The sequence below is a fragment of the Piliocolobus tephrosceles genome, chromosome 11, assembly GCF_002776525.5.
Source record: "Piliocolobus tephrosceles isolate RC106 chromosome 11, ASM277652v3, whole genome shotgun sequence".
In the NCBI taxonomy this organism is placed as follows: Eukaryota; Metazoa; Chordata; class Mammalia; order Primates; family Cercopithecidae; genus Piliocolobus; species Piliocolobus tephrosceles.
In genome coordinates this window covers 24,155,302-24,169,973 of record NC_045444.1, presented here as the reverse complement: position 1 = coordinate 24,169,973, position 14,672 = coordinate 24,155,302, and the positions used below count along the sequence as shown (strand labels likewise).

The following is a 14,672-nucleotide window of genomic DNA, read 5'->3' as shown; positions in this document are numbered from 1 at the left end:
GTGATCCGCCCGTCTCGGCCTCCCAAAGTGCTGGGATTACAGGCTTGAGCCACCGCACCCGGCCAAACGTGTCGTTTAGACTTGTTCAACACTGGCCTAGGACAGCAAAGGTGGTGGCAATATCTCTTCCCTTAGTGTCTGTGTAAGTAATTAAAGTACCACCTATTTGGACTGTTCTAACAAAGGAATGATTTATATTAAATGAAATTTGAACCCCAGAAGCTCAAAGTTGTGAATGCCTTTTGTTTAGTTTTCATTATTTACTGAGTGTAGAGAAATCTTTTCCCCTTGCGGTTCAGGATTCAGTCCAACATATAGCTCCAGAGAAGAAGCAGAGCTATCACGATGATGAACCTGTAGGAAAGGGTTATCCTACAAACGTGGAAAATATCTGACTGTCATAGAACCCAGAGGAAACCAAGTAGCGTTTGTGTCCCTACACCACCCAGAGCACTAAATATAGAATCATCCTTAGTGATGATTTCTTTCGTTAGCTCCCTTCCCTTTGGTAAACAAGCTGACCTACAAAGAAAGCCACACCTAAAGATTGATCCTTTCTCACTGGATGTGTAGAATAAAGTAAAATGGGCAGGCTCCTAAACTGAGAAGGGATATTTGATTCTAATCTAGTCAGCAAGTAATTCCAATTCTACATAAGATATTCATAGAATAAGCTCTTTTTTATAGAGCTATCAATTATCAAAGCAATTTTAAGTCATTAATATTAAATAAAAATAAAATAGCGATATGAATAATAGTGATGACAGACACATTAATAGCACGTAAAATTACTAGAATAATTTAGAAATAGTCTGTAAATTCCTAAACAACTCTGAGGTTATTTTAGAGAATTCAGTGATACTGTAAAGAGTTATAAATTGACAGATTGTAGCTTCTGACTTAAAAAAAAAAAATCCTAAACCAAGTGCCACTGAATTAAAGGTAATTTCAACTAAGGTTATGATAACAACAATCTGCAACACTTACGAGAATTCTGAAAGCAAAACCTTAAAAAAATACATTTGCTCTACCTCAGCCAGATCAAGATCAACATTACAGTGACATGTCACAGTGACAAGTTGCTTAGCATGTACCCTTGAGAGGGAGTGATGAAAGCGGCACTTTACCCCTGTGTGTTTCCTCCTCAAAACCCCTATCCCTAGCGTAATCATAAGAAATATATAGAATAAAGTCAAACTGAAGGCTATTCTACAAAATATCTGCCAAGTACTTCAGAAAACATTTAAGTTCATCCAAAACAAAGAAAGTCTGAGAAACTTGTAACCAAGACAAGTTGAGAATCTTTGTAACCTAAGAATTGGTGATGACCAAATTTAATGTGGGATCCTGCACGGGATGCTGGAGCAAATAAAATACATTAAAGAAAAGCTAAGGAGACCCAATTAAAGTATTGACTTTAGTTAGTGTCAATATTGGTTTAATAGCTGTGGCAAATATACTCTAGTATTAGATGCTAACGGTAGGGGATACTGAGTGCAGTATCTGGGTGCAGGGTCTATGGGAACTGTTTGTATTACGCAGCTTTTCTGTAAACTAAAATTATTTCAAAATAAAAATGTTTATTAAAAAATACATAGAGAATACAGTTTAGAAAGTCTCTTCTGATATAATGCTTGCAGAGGAAGATGCTTTTTAGTTTATAAATTATTTCCATAATTTGTGACAGTTCTCACATCTGCTACTAAAAAATTCATTGCAGCTTCTCTGTCTCTTGGGGAAAAAAAATGCATTTAATTATCAGTAAAATTCAACTTTAGCTTGTTATGATGAATGATTTGAACCTGTCAGCTGTTCCCCCCTAAAAACAAAAGAACCAAAATGAAATACAGTCTTATTCCTCTACTCCCTTCCTTCCACCTGCTTCATTTAATTGATGAAGGCTTGTGCATTTATTAATCTTTTTGAGCTCTTCTGTAAGATGCAGAAAAAGCTAATATGATATCATTGTATCTAGCTAATGTGTGTGCTTTGTGAAATTGATACACCCTGCCAAGACATAAATTACTTAAGCTTTGATAAATGTGTTGAAATCAAGGAATGTTCAAACAGATAAAGCACAGCAATTTTTTTTCTTCCCCTTTTTAAAACTCCATTTTATGCTTGAGGTTAAATATTTTTGCATTATTACTATAATATGATGGGGGAAAAGACAGCAGGGATACTGAAATTAGCAGGAAGAGCCCCAGCAAATACAAAAGTAACCAGGAATATACAGCTACCTGTTTTGTAGATAACATTTAACTATCTTGCCTTGGACAGAGTGGATTACCAACAGATTCAGAACCACCTACAGTCTTCTCCCAGCATGTTGTATCACAGAAATTGTCTGTTCAGGAACGAGGGCACCTGCCAGACACTTTATATTCTCAGCTCCCTTTGCTGACTCATATAGTAGATTGGAATCAAAGATCTACAAACACATTTTGTTGGCAAAGAGAGCTCACCTGGGATTTGGATGTGACTCAGATGCCAGTAAGACTAGAAACGAGGAAACATTCGATTGATGTTCTGGGGTTGAGAGGGTGGATTCTACTTGGTCATTAATTTATCACACGGCACTGAACAAAGTAGCTCAATTAACCATTAATCAGTTTCCCTGGAGGCTTGAGAATTCATAGAAACCTTTGGAGACACTTCTTGAGTAAGAGGCACGAGATTATCCATTGGACCATAGAAGAGCCATCAGTCATTGAATGCCTTTTGCCAAGGAATAGGCCCAGTAATTTCCATCCATTCTTTTAGTCCCTACAACAAACCAACAAAGGAGATATAGGTGAGAAAACTGAGGTTCAAATCATACACTTGAGCAAGGGGTGATGATGCCATTAGGCAATAAATCCTATGTTCTTTTCCATCATATCAGGCTGCTTCCCCATTGGGAATATAGTGGGGAGGTGGGCAGGGTTGTGGCTCATCAGTCTCCAATCTTCTGATTAGGTCTTCATGTTGAGCATGTGGACTGGGGACTTAGGTCATATAAACATCTAGGTAGACCTGGTGTAGAAAAGGGTGCCTGAGCTCTCAGCAGTGATGTTATAAAGTGGTGATTTATAACAAGAAGAAGGCTGAACAAGTTACACCAAGGCTGAAAGTTGGGAGGGGAGATAAAATTGTCAGCTTTTAAATGACATAGAGAAATATACTTGCCCTTTAAATTATATTCTTCTACCGGTAAATCACTGTCAGATAACTTTTTGAGATTTGGGTTTAGATTTGGAAGTCAGCACTTGTGAGAACTGTCCGTGTAATTTAAAGTAATAAACAGAAGAGGTTGTACACAGTTTTTCCAACTTGGCTAATGTTGTCAAAACAAGCTAGAAATATGATGCTCTAAGGAAAGCCAAATTTAAAAAATAAATAAGTGCTTTTATATAGATTTATATATATATACACACACACACATGTACTTTTTATCTAAGGCACTGCCAGTGCATGTTGTCACTGGAAGAGAGAAACATTACATATCTTTGCCATTAGCTAATTTTTATTATTTTTTATTATATAGACTAATCTTAAAATCAAGGGCTCCTTGAGCAGGTTTGGACCTGAACAGTAGTGTGTTAGAATGATTTTTTTTAGAAATCTAATTTCATTTCAAATTCTCATATAGAGAACCTTTTCCAACGAATAAAACAACTTTTGTAAAAGCAAATAATGACACTCAATTTATCTGTTTGATAAGCTTAGAATGTTTTCTACTTTCATTTTTTTTAAAGAGAGTCACATATATTTGGGTCAAGTCCTCTTACAACATAAACTGCTACCAGGAAAGTGTTCAGATCTTTGAAAATGTCTCAGTAATGGCCGATTGTTATTATTATTACTATTATTATTGTTGTTGTTATTATTGAGTAACCTCAGAACCATCACAATGGAAGTCCTAGAGATAAGGGAAGGATCTCTTAAGGTATCAGTGTCTACCATGTATTTGAAAGTGCACCAAGATCAGCTAAGACTACATGATTGCAAAACTTACTGGTTCTTGAATGATGGGCTCAATTCTTATTGGTTTTTCAGTAATGGGAAAGTGAGGAGAAAATTAGGCATAGCACTAAAACAAGAAAAGTGAACCAGGCAGAAAAAAAGTTTAGGGAAACATGGAACATAAAACAAACACTTTAAAGAAAAAGAGGGCACATTGCTATTGATAAAGGAGTATTTTTATACTTCTGGTTGAAAAAAAAATTTTTTTGAATGAAAAATGTATTTTAGTTCTGCTGACAAAGTATCATGGGTATTTGTAATAAAGTAATTGATATATGATATATAAAGGTAAGAATCAAGACGTATTTTTAAAAGCAAGCTTAAAGGGGAAAATGTCAGAAGGGCTCTCTCCCATAAAATAGAAGGAAGAAGGTGAGAGTAAGGGAAGAAGCTCAGAAGCTGTACCAAATCAGTGAGTAGAGATTGGGAACTAAGGAACACTTCTTGTAAGCCAGATGTTCTGCAAATGGTAGATGTGTCTGTAAGCATTTACCAAGCAGGGTGAATCTCATGAAATACTGGAAACAGGTGAAAAATAGGTAGTAGACTATGGGCAGCAAGAATCATGATCACAGAAGAGAAATTGGACCTTGATCAGCAAGAGCTTCTTATCTGCCTATGCATCCTTGGCCCTCTTTCTGGAGAGATGCTGAGACAGGTCACGTGGACCAGGCTGTCCCCATTCTCAGGAAACTCAAGTCGGAAGCAGAGTCTGGGTGTTGAGCTCCATGGGCTATTAGCAAATGATTGGAATGAAGTTTGTGCACATCATGAGTAAGAGTGTTCAAGGGACTGGACATGATAGTTCACTCCTGTAATCCCAACACTTTGAGAGGCCAAGGTAGGAGAATCACTGGAGGCTAGAATTCAAGACCAGCCTGGGCAACATAGCAAGACCTCATCTGTATAAAAATAAAAAAATAAGCCAAGCAGTGGCTCACGTCTGTAATCCTGACACTTTGGGAGGCCGAGGCAGGCAGATCACTTGAGGCCAGAAGTTTGAGACCAGCCTGGCCAGCATGGTGAGATCCTGTCTCCACTAAAAACACAAAAACTAGTCAGCCATGGTGGTGCATGCCTGTAATCCCAGCTACTCAGGAGGCTGCTGTGCAAGAATTCCCTAAACCCGGGAGGTGGAGATTGTAGTAAGCTGAGATTGCACCACTCCACCCCCTCCTGGGTGACAGAGCAAGACTGTCTAAAATATATATATATATGTGTGTGTGTGTGTGTGTGTGTGTGTGTGTATGCCAGGAATGGTGGTGTGCACCTGTATTCCTAGCTATTCTGGAGGCTGAGGAGGGAGAATCATTTGAGCCCAGGAGTTTGAGGTTGCAGTGAGCTATGATTATGCCTCCAGCCTGGGTGACAGAGTGATATCCTGTCTCTAAAAATAAATAAATAAATAAATAAATAAATAGTATTCAAGGAACTGGCAGTCATTATGTTAAGTGAAATGAGACAAACACATATTCTCACCCATCTGTAAGAGCTAAAAACTTGATCTCATAGAAATAGAGGATTTTGATAGTACCAGAGGTTGGGAAGCATTTGAGGGTGGGGCGGGCGAAATGAAGAGAGATTGATGGATGAGTACAAACGTAGTTAGATAGAAGAAATAAGTTCTAGTCCAGGCACAGTGATTCATACCTGTAATCCCAACATTTAGGGAGGACAAGGCAGGAGGATCACTTGAGGCCAGCAGCTTGAGACCACCTGGGCATCAAACTGAGACCCCATCTCTACCAAAAAAAAATTAATTCCATTTTTTAAAATAAAATAAAACAAGTTCTCATGTTCAACAGCAGTGTAGGGTGACTATACTATAGTTAGCAACAACATGTTGTATATTTTAACGTAGCTTGAAGGACTTGAAATGTTCCCAATACATAGTAGTGATAAATACTTGAGATGATGTATACCCTAAATACTTTGACTTAATCATTACACATTTTATGCATGTATCAAATACTCACGTGTACCCCATAAATATGTAAAATATTATATACCAATAAAAGAGAAAAAAAGTGTGCAAAATCAGAAAACTGTAGTTACAGTATCAGAAATACTTTGAGCCAGAAATCCAGAGTAATGATCCCTCTTTACCTGGCGAATCTGACAGCCTTTCAACACCAGGGGAGAGAAAGGAGTATCAATTCAGGGTGTATAAGCCCCTAAGAAGAGGCCATATGGATTTAGGTTCTCAAAATCTAAGAATATGCATCATACCAACTTGTTCTGAATTTTTTTAAACTCCAGAAATGAGGAAGAAAAGCTTCCAGGAAATTAACCAAAGGGAGAAGTATATGTTGTAGCACCCTCCCACCCTTACCAAAGTAAAAAATAATTTTCAAGAAACCTAGCTATACCTTTTGAGTCCTTGGATTCCTAAAGTGATTTGGGGACTAGACATAGGTGAAAACACTTTTCACAAAGCCCTGTTAGGATTTAAGCTTCTAAACTTTTATGAACATGCAATAGATAACCTCATGTTATCAAACTATGCCATCTAGTCAAATGCTGTATTTATAATCAGGCTGTGTCTTTCATTTATTTTCAAAATTGGATTGAAAGCAATAATTTTGGGAATAATCTGAAACCATTTTTACCAAGTGCTTTGCCAAGTTTGAAAGGGCTAGAGAAAGGACATAAACACAGCCTCATTTCTTTCCTCATCCATTTCATCATGCTGACAGTTTTCCGGAGAATCATTATAAGAGTAGTTTGTGCCGTTAGAGATAAGAGTCTGTGTTTCCACCAGAAACCTCTATTTTCCAGACTTTCTATAAATCATCCATAAATACTCACTCCATGCAACAGCATCATATATAATGATTCTGTCCCTTAAAATCCGTATCTACTTAACTAAATTATTTTTAGTAAACATGGGGACTCTTGTACTGTAAAAAGAAGAAAAAGAAAAATCAAATATAAAGTCTTATGTTTCAGTGGCTATGATTTGAACCAAAATACTGAGAAACCCATAAAACACATGCACATGACATTTTTTTAGCAATTATTTTAGGATATAATTCAGTTGTAATAAAATGTATTAACTCCTATACAACCTATTAATTCAAAATACACCTCTCTACATTACTTTCTGTTTCTATAAAGGCAACTACATTTTTACTTATATTTTTTCAACTAAAAATTTTGCAGAACTTTCTAATCCTCATCACATGCCTTTTTTGTTACAGAGTTTGAGACAGAATTATATAAAGAGCTATGAAATTACATGTTATAAGCCTTTGAACGTAATAATCACCTTAATATTTCCAAATATACTTAAAAGACTTATCAATATCATTGACAGTTTTTAGCTCCTTGGTAGATACCTTCAGCATTCTATTTTTGTCTTCCGCCTGAAAGAAAAGAGTTGACAATTTAATGATTATATCAAATGAGAAGTCAAAATATACTACTTTCTCCAACCTGGAAAATTAGCATTGTGAAGATCAAGAAACAGAGACTAAAACCACATCAACCCATTAAAATGAAATACTTTGTTCTTAACATCACCGTTTTTAATTTTCGTACTCACAGTTTTCCATCGGTTGAATTAGATGCTCATCTTGTTACACTGTTGAGCCCGGCTGTGTGTGTGTGAAGTGCTGTCCAACAAGAATCTAAATAATATTGAAAGAATTTCCCTTGAGGTTTGATTTCAGTTTGATTGCGCAGTCACGGCATTAACCTAAAGTTTATTTCTCTTTCTTCTTTTCAAACAGCTATTTTGTGACAGTAAGGAAGTGGTGCATGCCACGGAGGGGCTGGATTGGGAAGACAAAGATGCTCCAGGGACCTTGGTCGGCAACGTGGTGCACTCAAGGATCATCAGTCCCCTGCGCCTGTTTGTTAAACAGTCTCCGGTGCCCAAGCCCGGCCCCATGGCGTATGCAGACAGCATGGAAAACTTTTGGGATTGGCTGGCCAACATCACGGAGATTCAGGAGCCATTGGCAAGAACTAAACGGAGGCCAATAGTGAAAACAGGAAAATTTAAGAAAATGTTTGGATGGGGTGACTTTCATTCCAACATTAAAACTGTCAAACTCAATCTCCTCATCACAGGGAAAATTGTTGACCATGGAAATGGAACCTTCAGTGTGTATTTCCGACATAATTCAACAGGCCTGGGCAATGTTTCAGTGAGCTTGGTACCACCCTCCAAGGTGGTGGAATTTGAAGTTTCCCCCCAGTCTACCTTGGAGACCAAGGAATCTAAATCTTTCAATTGTCGCATTGAGTATGAAAAAACAGATCGGGCGAAAAAGACCGCCCTGTGCAACTTTGACCCATCCAAGATCTGCTACCAGGAGCAGACTCAGAGCCATGTGTCTTGGTTGTGCTCCAAGCCCTTCAAGGTCATTTGCATTTACATTGCCTTTTACAGTGTTGATTATAAACTCGTGCAAAAGGTGTGCCCTGACTACAATTACCATAGTGAGACCCCATACTTATCTTCCGGCTGACCTTCCTGTTGTGGTGGAAATGAGGGATATGTGTGTGTATATATATATATTTGATTAGAATGACCAAGAAACAAGCCCAGCTCTTTATGGTAAAGGATCCCTTTTGTTTATGGCAGTGAACAATAGTTCCCTATCAAGTTTTCAAATTTAAGAAAAGAAAAAGAGACATCTTTAAATGTGAGATTTGTTTGTTTCTATCATAGGTACCTTTATCTAAAAAGTTAAACTGTTTATGAAACCATCACTTTCATGCAAGGTGACTAAGTTCTAGAAATCTTATTGTTTCTCTGAAAGAAACATCAATGATAGCAATATGTGACAAGAAGGAACAAAATTATGCATGTGATAAACATTGCTCTTGAAATGAGCCTGCCTTTGAAATATGTTTTGGAAGGTTACCGCAGAAATAGCAGATGCAGTAAAGGAAAAGATTGTATTTGATAGATGAATTGTTTTTGACATTGGAACTTTTTTTTATATTTCTATCTTTTCCCCATCCATCTGTGCTGTTATTGATATGAGAGAAAAAAAGGGTAAAATTTGTTTCAAAACTCGTGTGTAAAGTTACAGTGCAACAGTGGAACCAAGTTCCTTATCATCTGAGCTAGAGTTGCGTGGAATGTGATGTAAGCACTTAGCCCTGTGTTGGTCACCATTTTTATGATTCCCCTCTGAGTTTGAATACTGATGTAATGGGAAAGCAAATCTGAGAATAAGTTTGTTCAACAACGACAAAAATCATGATGCTTTTAGACTCTTCTGATAAATTCAAACGCTGTGAGATTAATCAAAACATGACAAAATTTGTATGCATCCTATCTATAGCTTAGAGCTTTATTCAATTCATTTGGTAGTGTGATTCTTTACACATGTGTAGAACAACTCTGAAGTTGAGAGAAAGTGCTTGTTTCCTAACTAGAATAGAAAGCAAAAGTGGGAAGTGGATGGAGGAAATTTCAGGATTATGGATTCATTATTTCTAGCCTCCCAGATTAAGTTCTCCTTGCATTTAGTTAATATTTGAATAAGAGATCAAACTCTATGTGGAAATAGAGAGTTATATTTAAACATTTCTAATTATTAAGTGCTGACAAGCAAGATACCTCGCTTACCAGACTTTTGAAATGACTTCCAAATTAATGTCACTTCACAGTCAGTGCCCTTCTCATCTTCCCTGTGGGGGTGAATAGCAATCCTACATGGTAGAACTGGATGATCATTAAATTAGAACAGAAAGAGTGGTCTAGTTGACCAGGAAAAAGGCTTCTAGAACTCAGGACGCTCATGGAATTGTCAGTCATTTTACAATAGATGTTAACTTCTTTCTCCCTTCTTATTGTAAAATATTAATTAAAGTAAAACATTAAATTGAGGACTAAAGGAAGATAAGTCCTAAACAACAAGAAGTAGTCTTACCACACTGTTCAAAAAACCAAGAGCTCTGTTCTCTATTTTATATCTTCATTTCTTTCCTTTTACTGGTAATATCTGCAGTGTTCAATTTTTGTCTTTTGTGAAAATTGTACTAGGCTTAGTGTGTGGTAATGCAGGCTTGAAGTTCTTGCTCTGAGTTCACCACGTGTTTTTGTAATTTTGTGGTTGGTGAGTAATATTTTGAGACATCTTTTTATTTTCACCTAGAAACAAGAGTAAAATATTATTTATTGTAAAATATGTGGGAATCATATATGTATATATATACCTAGAATTTTCTGTGTATAGAGAAAGTATGCGTACACATTTCTATGTAAATAAAAAGAATTTGCTAGATCTGTCACATGAATCCTAAGTGGTTATTTTTTAAAGACTCTGTTCTCCTTGTTTCTTTTCCTCACAAAGGCTTATTCTCTCTCTCTCTCTCTCTCTCTCTGTGTGTGTGTGTGTGTGTGTGTATGTGATACCAATTGAACATGAAGGTTTCCCTTAGATACGTATTAAATAGGCAGCTTGGCTGTGGAGATTTTAAAGTAGGGTGAAAGGATAACTCACATAAAACATTTTGTACATAGCATGGCATCTAGTAAGAAAGCACTCTCTACTTGTGAGCTGCCATTATGATTATTATTGTTTTGACATGAAATAACGAGGTTTAAAACTATTGGATGTTCAAAAGTTGAGAGATGTGAACATTATTTCTATGCTAGAAAAAAAAAACCCTATAAATCGATTTATACAGTTCTTAGATGTTAGCAAGGTTTGTGGATTTTTTTTAAAGTTTCCCATAAGCTTGTTTTTAAATTGGAGTAGAATATACGCCACTTATATTTCTAAGTCAAAATTTCATTTCAAAGCATACCTAATTATCAGTAATGGTACTTGGCACAATATAAATCAGAGCCCACTTAAGCATGCAAATACACACATTTTCACAAAACCGTTTTTTGCCTTTTAGTACTGCTATTGAGGAAAAGGACATTCATGGAAGCTAATTTTGCACTCAGTCACAAACTGTTTAAAAATTAAAGTGACAGAACTTTTAAATGTAAAGACATATTGACATATAGAAGAGTAATATTTCAAAGACAGTGCCACCTACACTACCTTCTTAATCCTCTTATTTGACAGACAAGAAAACGCAACTCCCCATGAGGGTAATGATGTGCCCACTAGTAAATGGCAAACCCACCTGACATGCGTTTCTCCTGACTCCTAGTCCCAGGTCCTGTGTTACATAAGAAAGGTAAACTGAAGCAGGTATTCAAGACAACAAAAATAATTGCAATGAGTTTATAACAAGACAGGACCCAGTAGACAAAACTGAACCTGAAAACAGTGGAAATAACCTCCCCCTAAAATATTTAGGATAATAATTTATCTATGATCACAAATCTTTTAAAAACTCAAACTACAGAAAAGTAAGTCAGGATAAATCCAAATTAAGTCAGGTTAAATCCTTATATCCAAAGATAAGAGTCCTGGAATACATTAGCAATATGACTGGCTAAGAATGAACAGCAGTGGAAGACTACATTGGGCAGTTTTCAGGTGATTATGGCACCTGAGACTTTATTTCCATAGGAATTGGTATGTTTTGGGGAATGCCTTGATTGCCTAAAGGTTTGATTTCACCTCATGAAGAATTTTAAATTAATTAACTGGCCTGTAAAATATAGAGGATGGAGTTGTGCATTCTTCCTTGCAGTGAAACGAAAGGTAACTCAATCTTGATTAATCAGAACTCTCAATGAATGACAATTTAATATTGCCAATTGCAAGAGACAAATCGGGGGGGAAGTTCACATTAGAGATTCTTTTTTCTTCAGAAAAGTCATTAGATGATACTCAAAGATCATTTCATCTTCACCCCAATCTCCTACCTGTATTGTGAGGTCTGGAATCCTGGGAACATATCCCATTCTGCTTCATTGTTAAACTTCCCTTCTCTTCATTCAACTCAGCTGTCCCATAAATACAGACAGTCCCTGATATACAATGGTTCAACTCACAATTTTTTGACTTTATGATGGTGCAACAGCCATATGCATTCAGTAGAAACAGAATTTTGAGTACTCGTACAACCATTCTGTTTTTCACTTTCAGTAAAGTATTCAATAAATTACATGAAATATTCACCACATTATTATAAAATAGGCTTTGAGTTAGATTATTTTACCCAATTATAGGCCAATGTAAGTGTCTAAGCACATTAAAGGTAGGCTAGGCTGAGCTATGATGATTGGTAGATTAAGTGTGTTAAATGCATTTTTAATTTAGGATTTTCAATTTACAAGGGGTTTATCAGGACATAATCCCGTGATAAGTTGAGGTGCATCTGTAGTACTTAATCTATTCTCTAAAATAATGAGTTAACTCTTTTGTGTCCTCCACAGCACCTCTTAAAGTGTATGGTATGTAAATAGTATGTTAGTCAGGGTTCTCCAGAGAAATGTAACCAATATGATATGTAGAAAAATGTATGAGAAGATGTATTATCCTCATACATGGAGAGAATTGGCCCACACTAGTAGGAGGCTAAGAAGTTCAGTCATATGCCCTCTGCAAGCTGGAGAACCAGGAAAGTTCATGGTTCAAGGTCAAAGGCCCGAGACTAGGAGTTCCAATGTGCAAGGGAGGGAGAATATGGATGTCCCAGTTCAGCAAGAGAATGAGAGCAAACTCACAGTTCCTTCACCTTTGTGTTCTATCCAAGCCCTCGCTAGACAGGATGGTGCCTACTCATATTGCTGAGGGTGGATCTTCTTTACTCAGTCTACTGATTTAAATGCTAATCTCTTCCAGAAACACCCGCACACCCCTAGAAATAATGTTTTACCAGTTATATGGGTATTCTTTCACCCAGTCAAGTTGACACTTAAAATTAACCATCACAAGTAGGTACTTGATCAATATCTGTTGACTTTAAAAAAAAAACTCCCGTGCAATACATTGATTATTCAAGAGCCACTCTATCCACATCATAAGAGTTATCTTGCACCATTTCAAACATGAGCACCTTGCTTCAGCTGAGCACAATACCCACAGAATGTTAGCTCTCAGAAGCACAGAAATTTAAAAGCCAGAAACAATTTTAGAAAACATTTAGAATAAGTTTTCTTTATCAGCTAAAGAAATGGAGTCCTGGCTAGGTTTAACAGCCTGGTATACTTACTGTTTTTCCTGCCTGGGCAAAGCCAATCCTCATCTTCTTTATTCCTCCAAATCATTGATGTTCCATATCTGGGATAGAAACTCCCAGCTGTTCACCAAAATCCATTCTACTTCTCTATTGCAATGGAAAGGTCAACCGTGTGGCTAGCCCTGCATCTCATGTAGTGTGGTGTGGCCTTGTTGCTGAGCCACAACTAGTGGAGTGTGAGAGGAAAGGGTGTGTGCACTTTTAGGAGTGTACTCACTCAGGAGTGTTCCCATGCTTCTCTGTGTTCTTTTCCCTTTGGCTGACTGCGATAGATGCCCTGAGGACACATTGATAGAGACAAAGTAATCCCCAGTTTGAATTCCTTTCTGATAATGGAAAAGGGTCATTCAACTAACCCCAAACCTACCCTGGACTGCTATATGAGAGATAAACAAATACATTGTTCTTTAGTCATTAAAATATTAGGATGAATGTGTTACTGCAGGTTGGCATGACCTAACTAATAACAACATTGCACAAAATCTTCTCTATCTACATACTCTAGCACACTCTGATCTTTGTCTAATTGAATTGTGTGTTTGAGTCTATGCTAGGCATTGCAGTAATAATTTCATGTGCACAACTTTGAGTTTGCCCTATTACTTATACTTCTTTATGTGTTCCATCATCTAAAAAAATTAGGGTCTCTATATTTTATACTTTTTGAATGTTTCACAATGCCCAGATAAAGCTGTTATCTTAAAAAGTGTCATATATATGGTATTAAACTGCATTGAAACATATGTAGGGAAGTTGTTTACTTAAATACATGTGTTTTCCAAATGATCCATATAAAATAGAGGTGGAGAATTCTTAAGATAAGGAAACAAAAATTCAAGAATCATACTAATCCTACTTCCTGTACTAAGGTAAGGAAGATGAGTATACATTTTTTTCTATCTTTCTTTTTGTTGGTAACACACTACTTCAATTTCTAATTCAAAAGATACGAAAATAGTATACAGAGGAAGACCTCCTTCCTGCTTCTTTTCCATAGCTACCATGTGCCCTTCTCCAGAGACAAGCCAGAGTATACATTTCTTGTCTATCCTGACAGAGATAAATTAGTATGATTTTTGTTCTCACTCATATGTGGGTGTTAAAAAAAAAAAAAAAAAAAAAAAGTTGATCTCATGAAGGTAGAGATGCAGTTTGATAGTTATCTGAGGCTGGAAAGGGTGTTGGGGGTGGTGAGAAATGTTGGTTAATGGACACATACAGTTACAGAGAAGGAATAAGTTTTAATGTTCTATAGCAGGATAGGGTGACTATACTTAACAACAGTGTATTATATGTTTCAGAATAGCTAGAAGAGAGGACTTGAAATGTTCCCAACACAAAGGAATTGTAAATACTTCAGAAGATACCCTAAATATTCTGATTTGATCATTATGTATTCTATCTGTGTAACAAAATATCACATGTATCCCATAAATATGTACAAAGATCAGGTATATATTTTTTTAATTAGTAGGTTTTTAAAGTATTTTATTTTATTTATTTATTTTGAGATGAAGTCTCACTCTATCACTCAGACTGGCATACAGTGGTGCAAT

General features: G+C 36.5%; 1 protein-coding gene across 1 annotated transcript in view; it reads left to right on the top strand.

Moving 5' to 3' along the window:
- The window catches only part of NXPH2 (neurexophilin 2), a 125,049-nt gene extending 114,792 nt beyond the window's left edge, over positions 1-10,257 (top strand). The window contains exon 2 of the mRNA XM_023190411.2: positions 7,737-10,257. Within this exon, the coding sequence (XP_023046179.1) occupies positions 7,737-8,480 (744 nt within the window). The 3' untranslated portion in view covers positions 8,481-10,257. The remainder of the gene's footprint in view (positions 1-7,736) is intronic.
- The last annotated feature ends 4,415 nt before the right edge of the window (positions 10,258-14,672 follow it).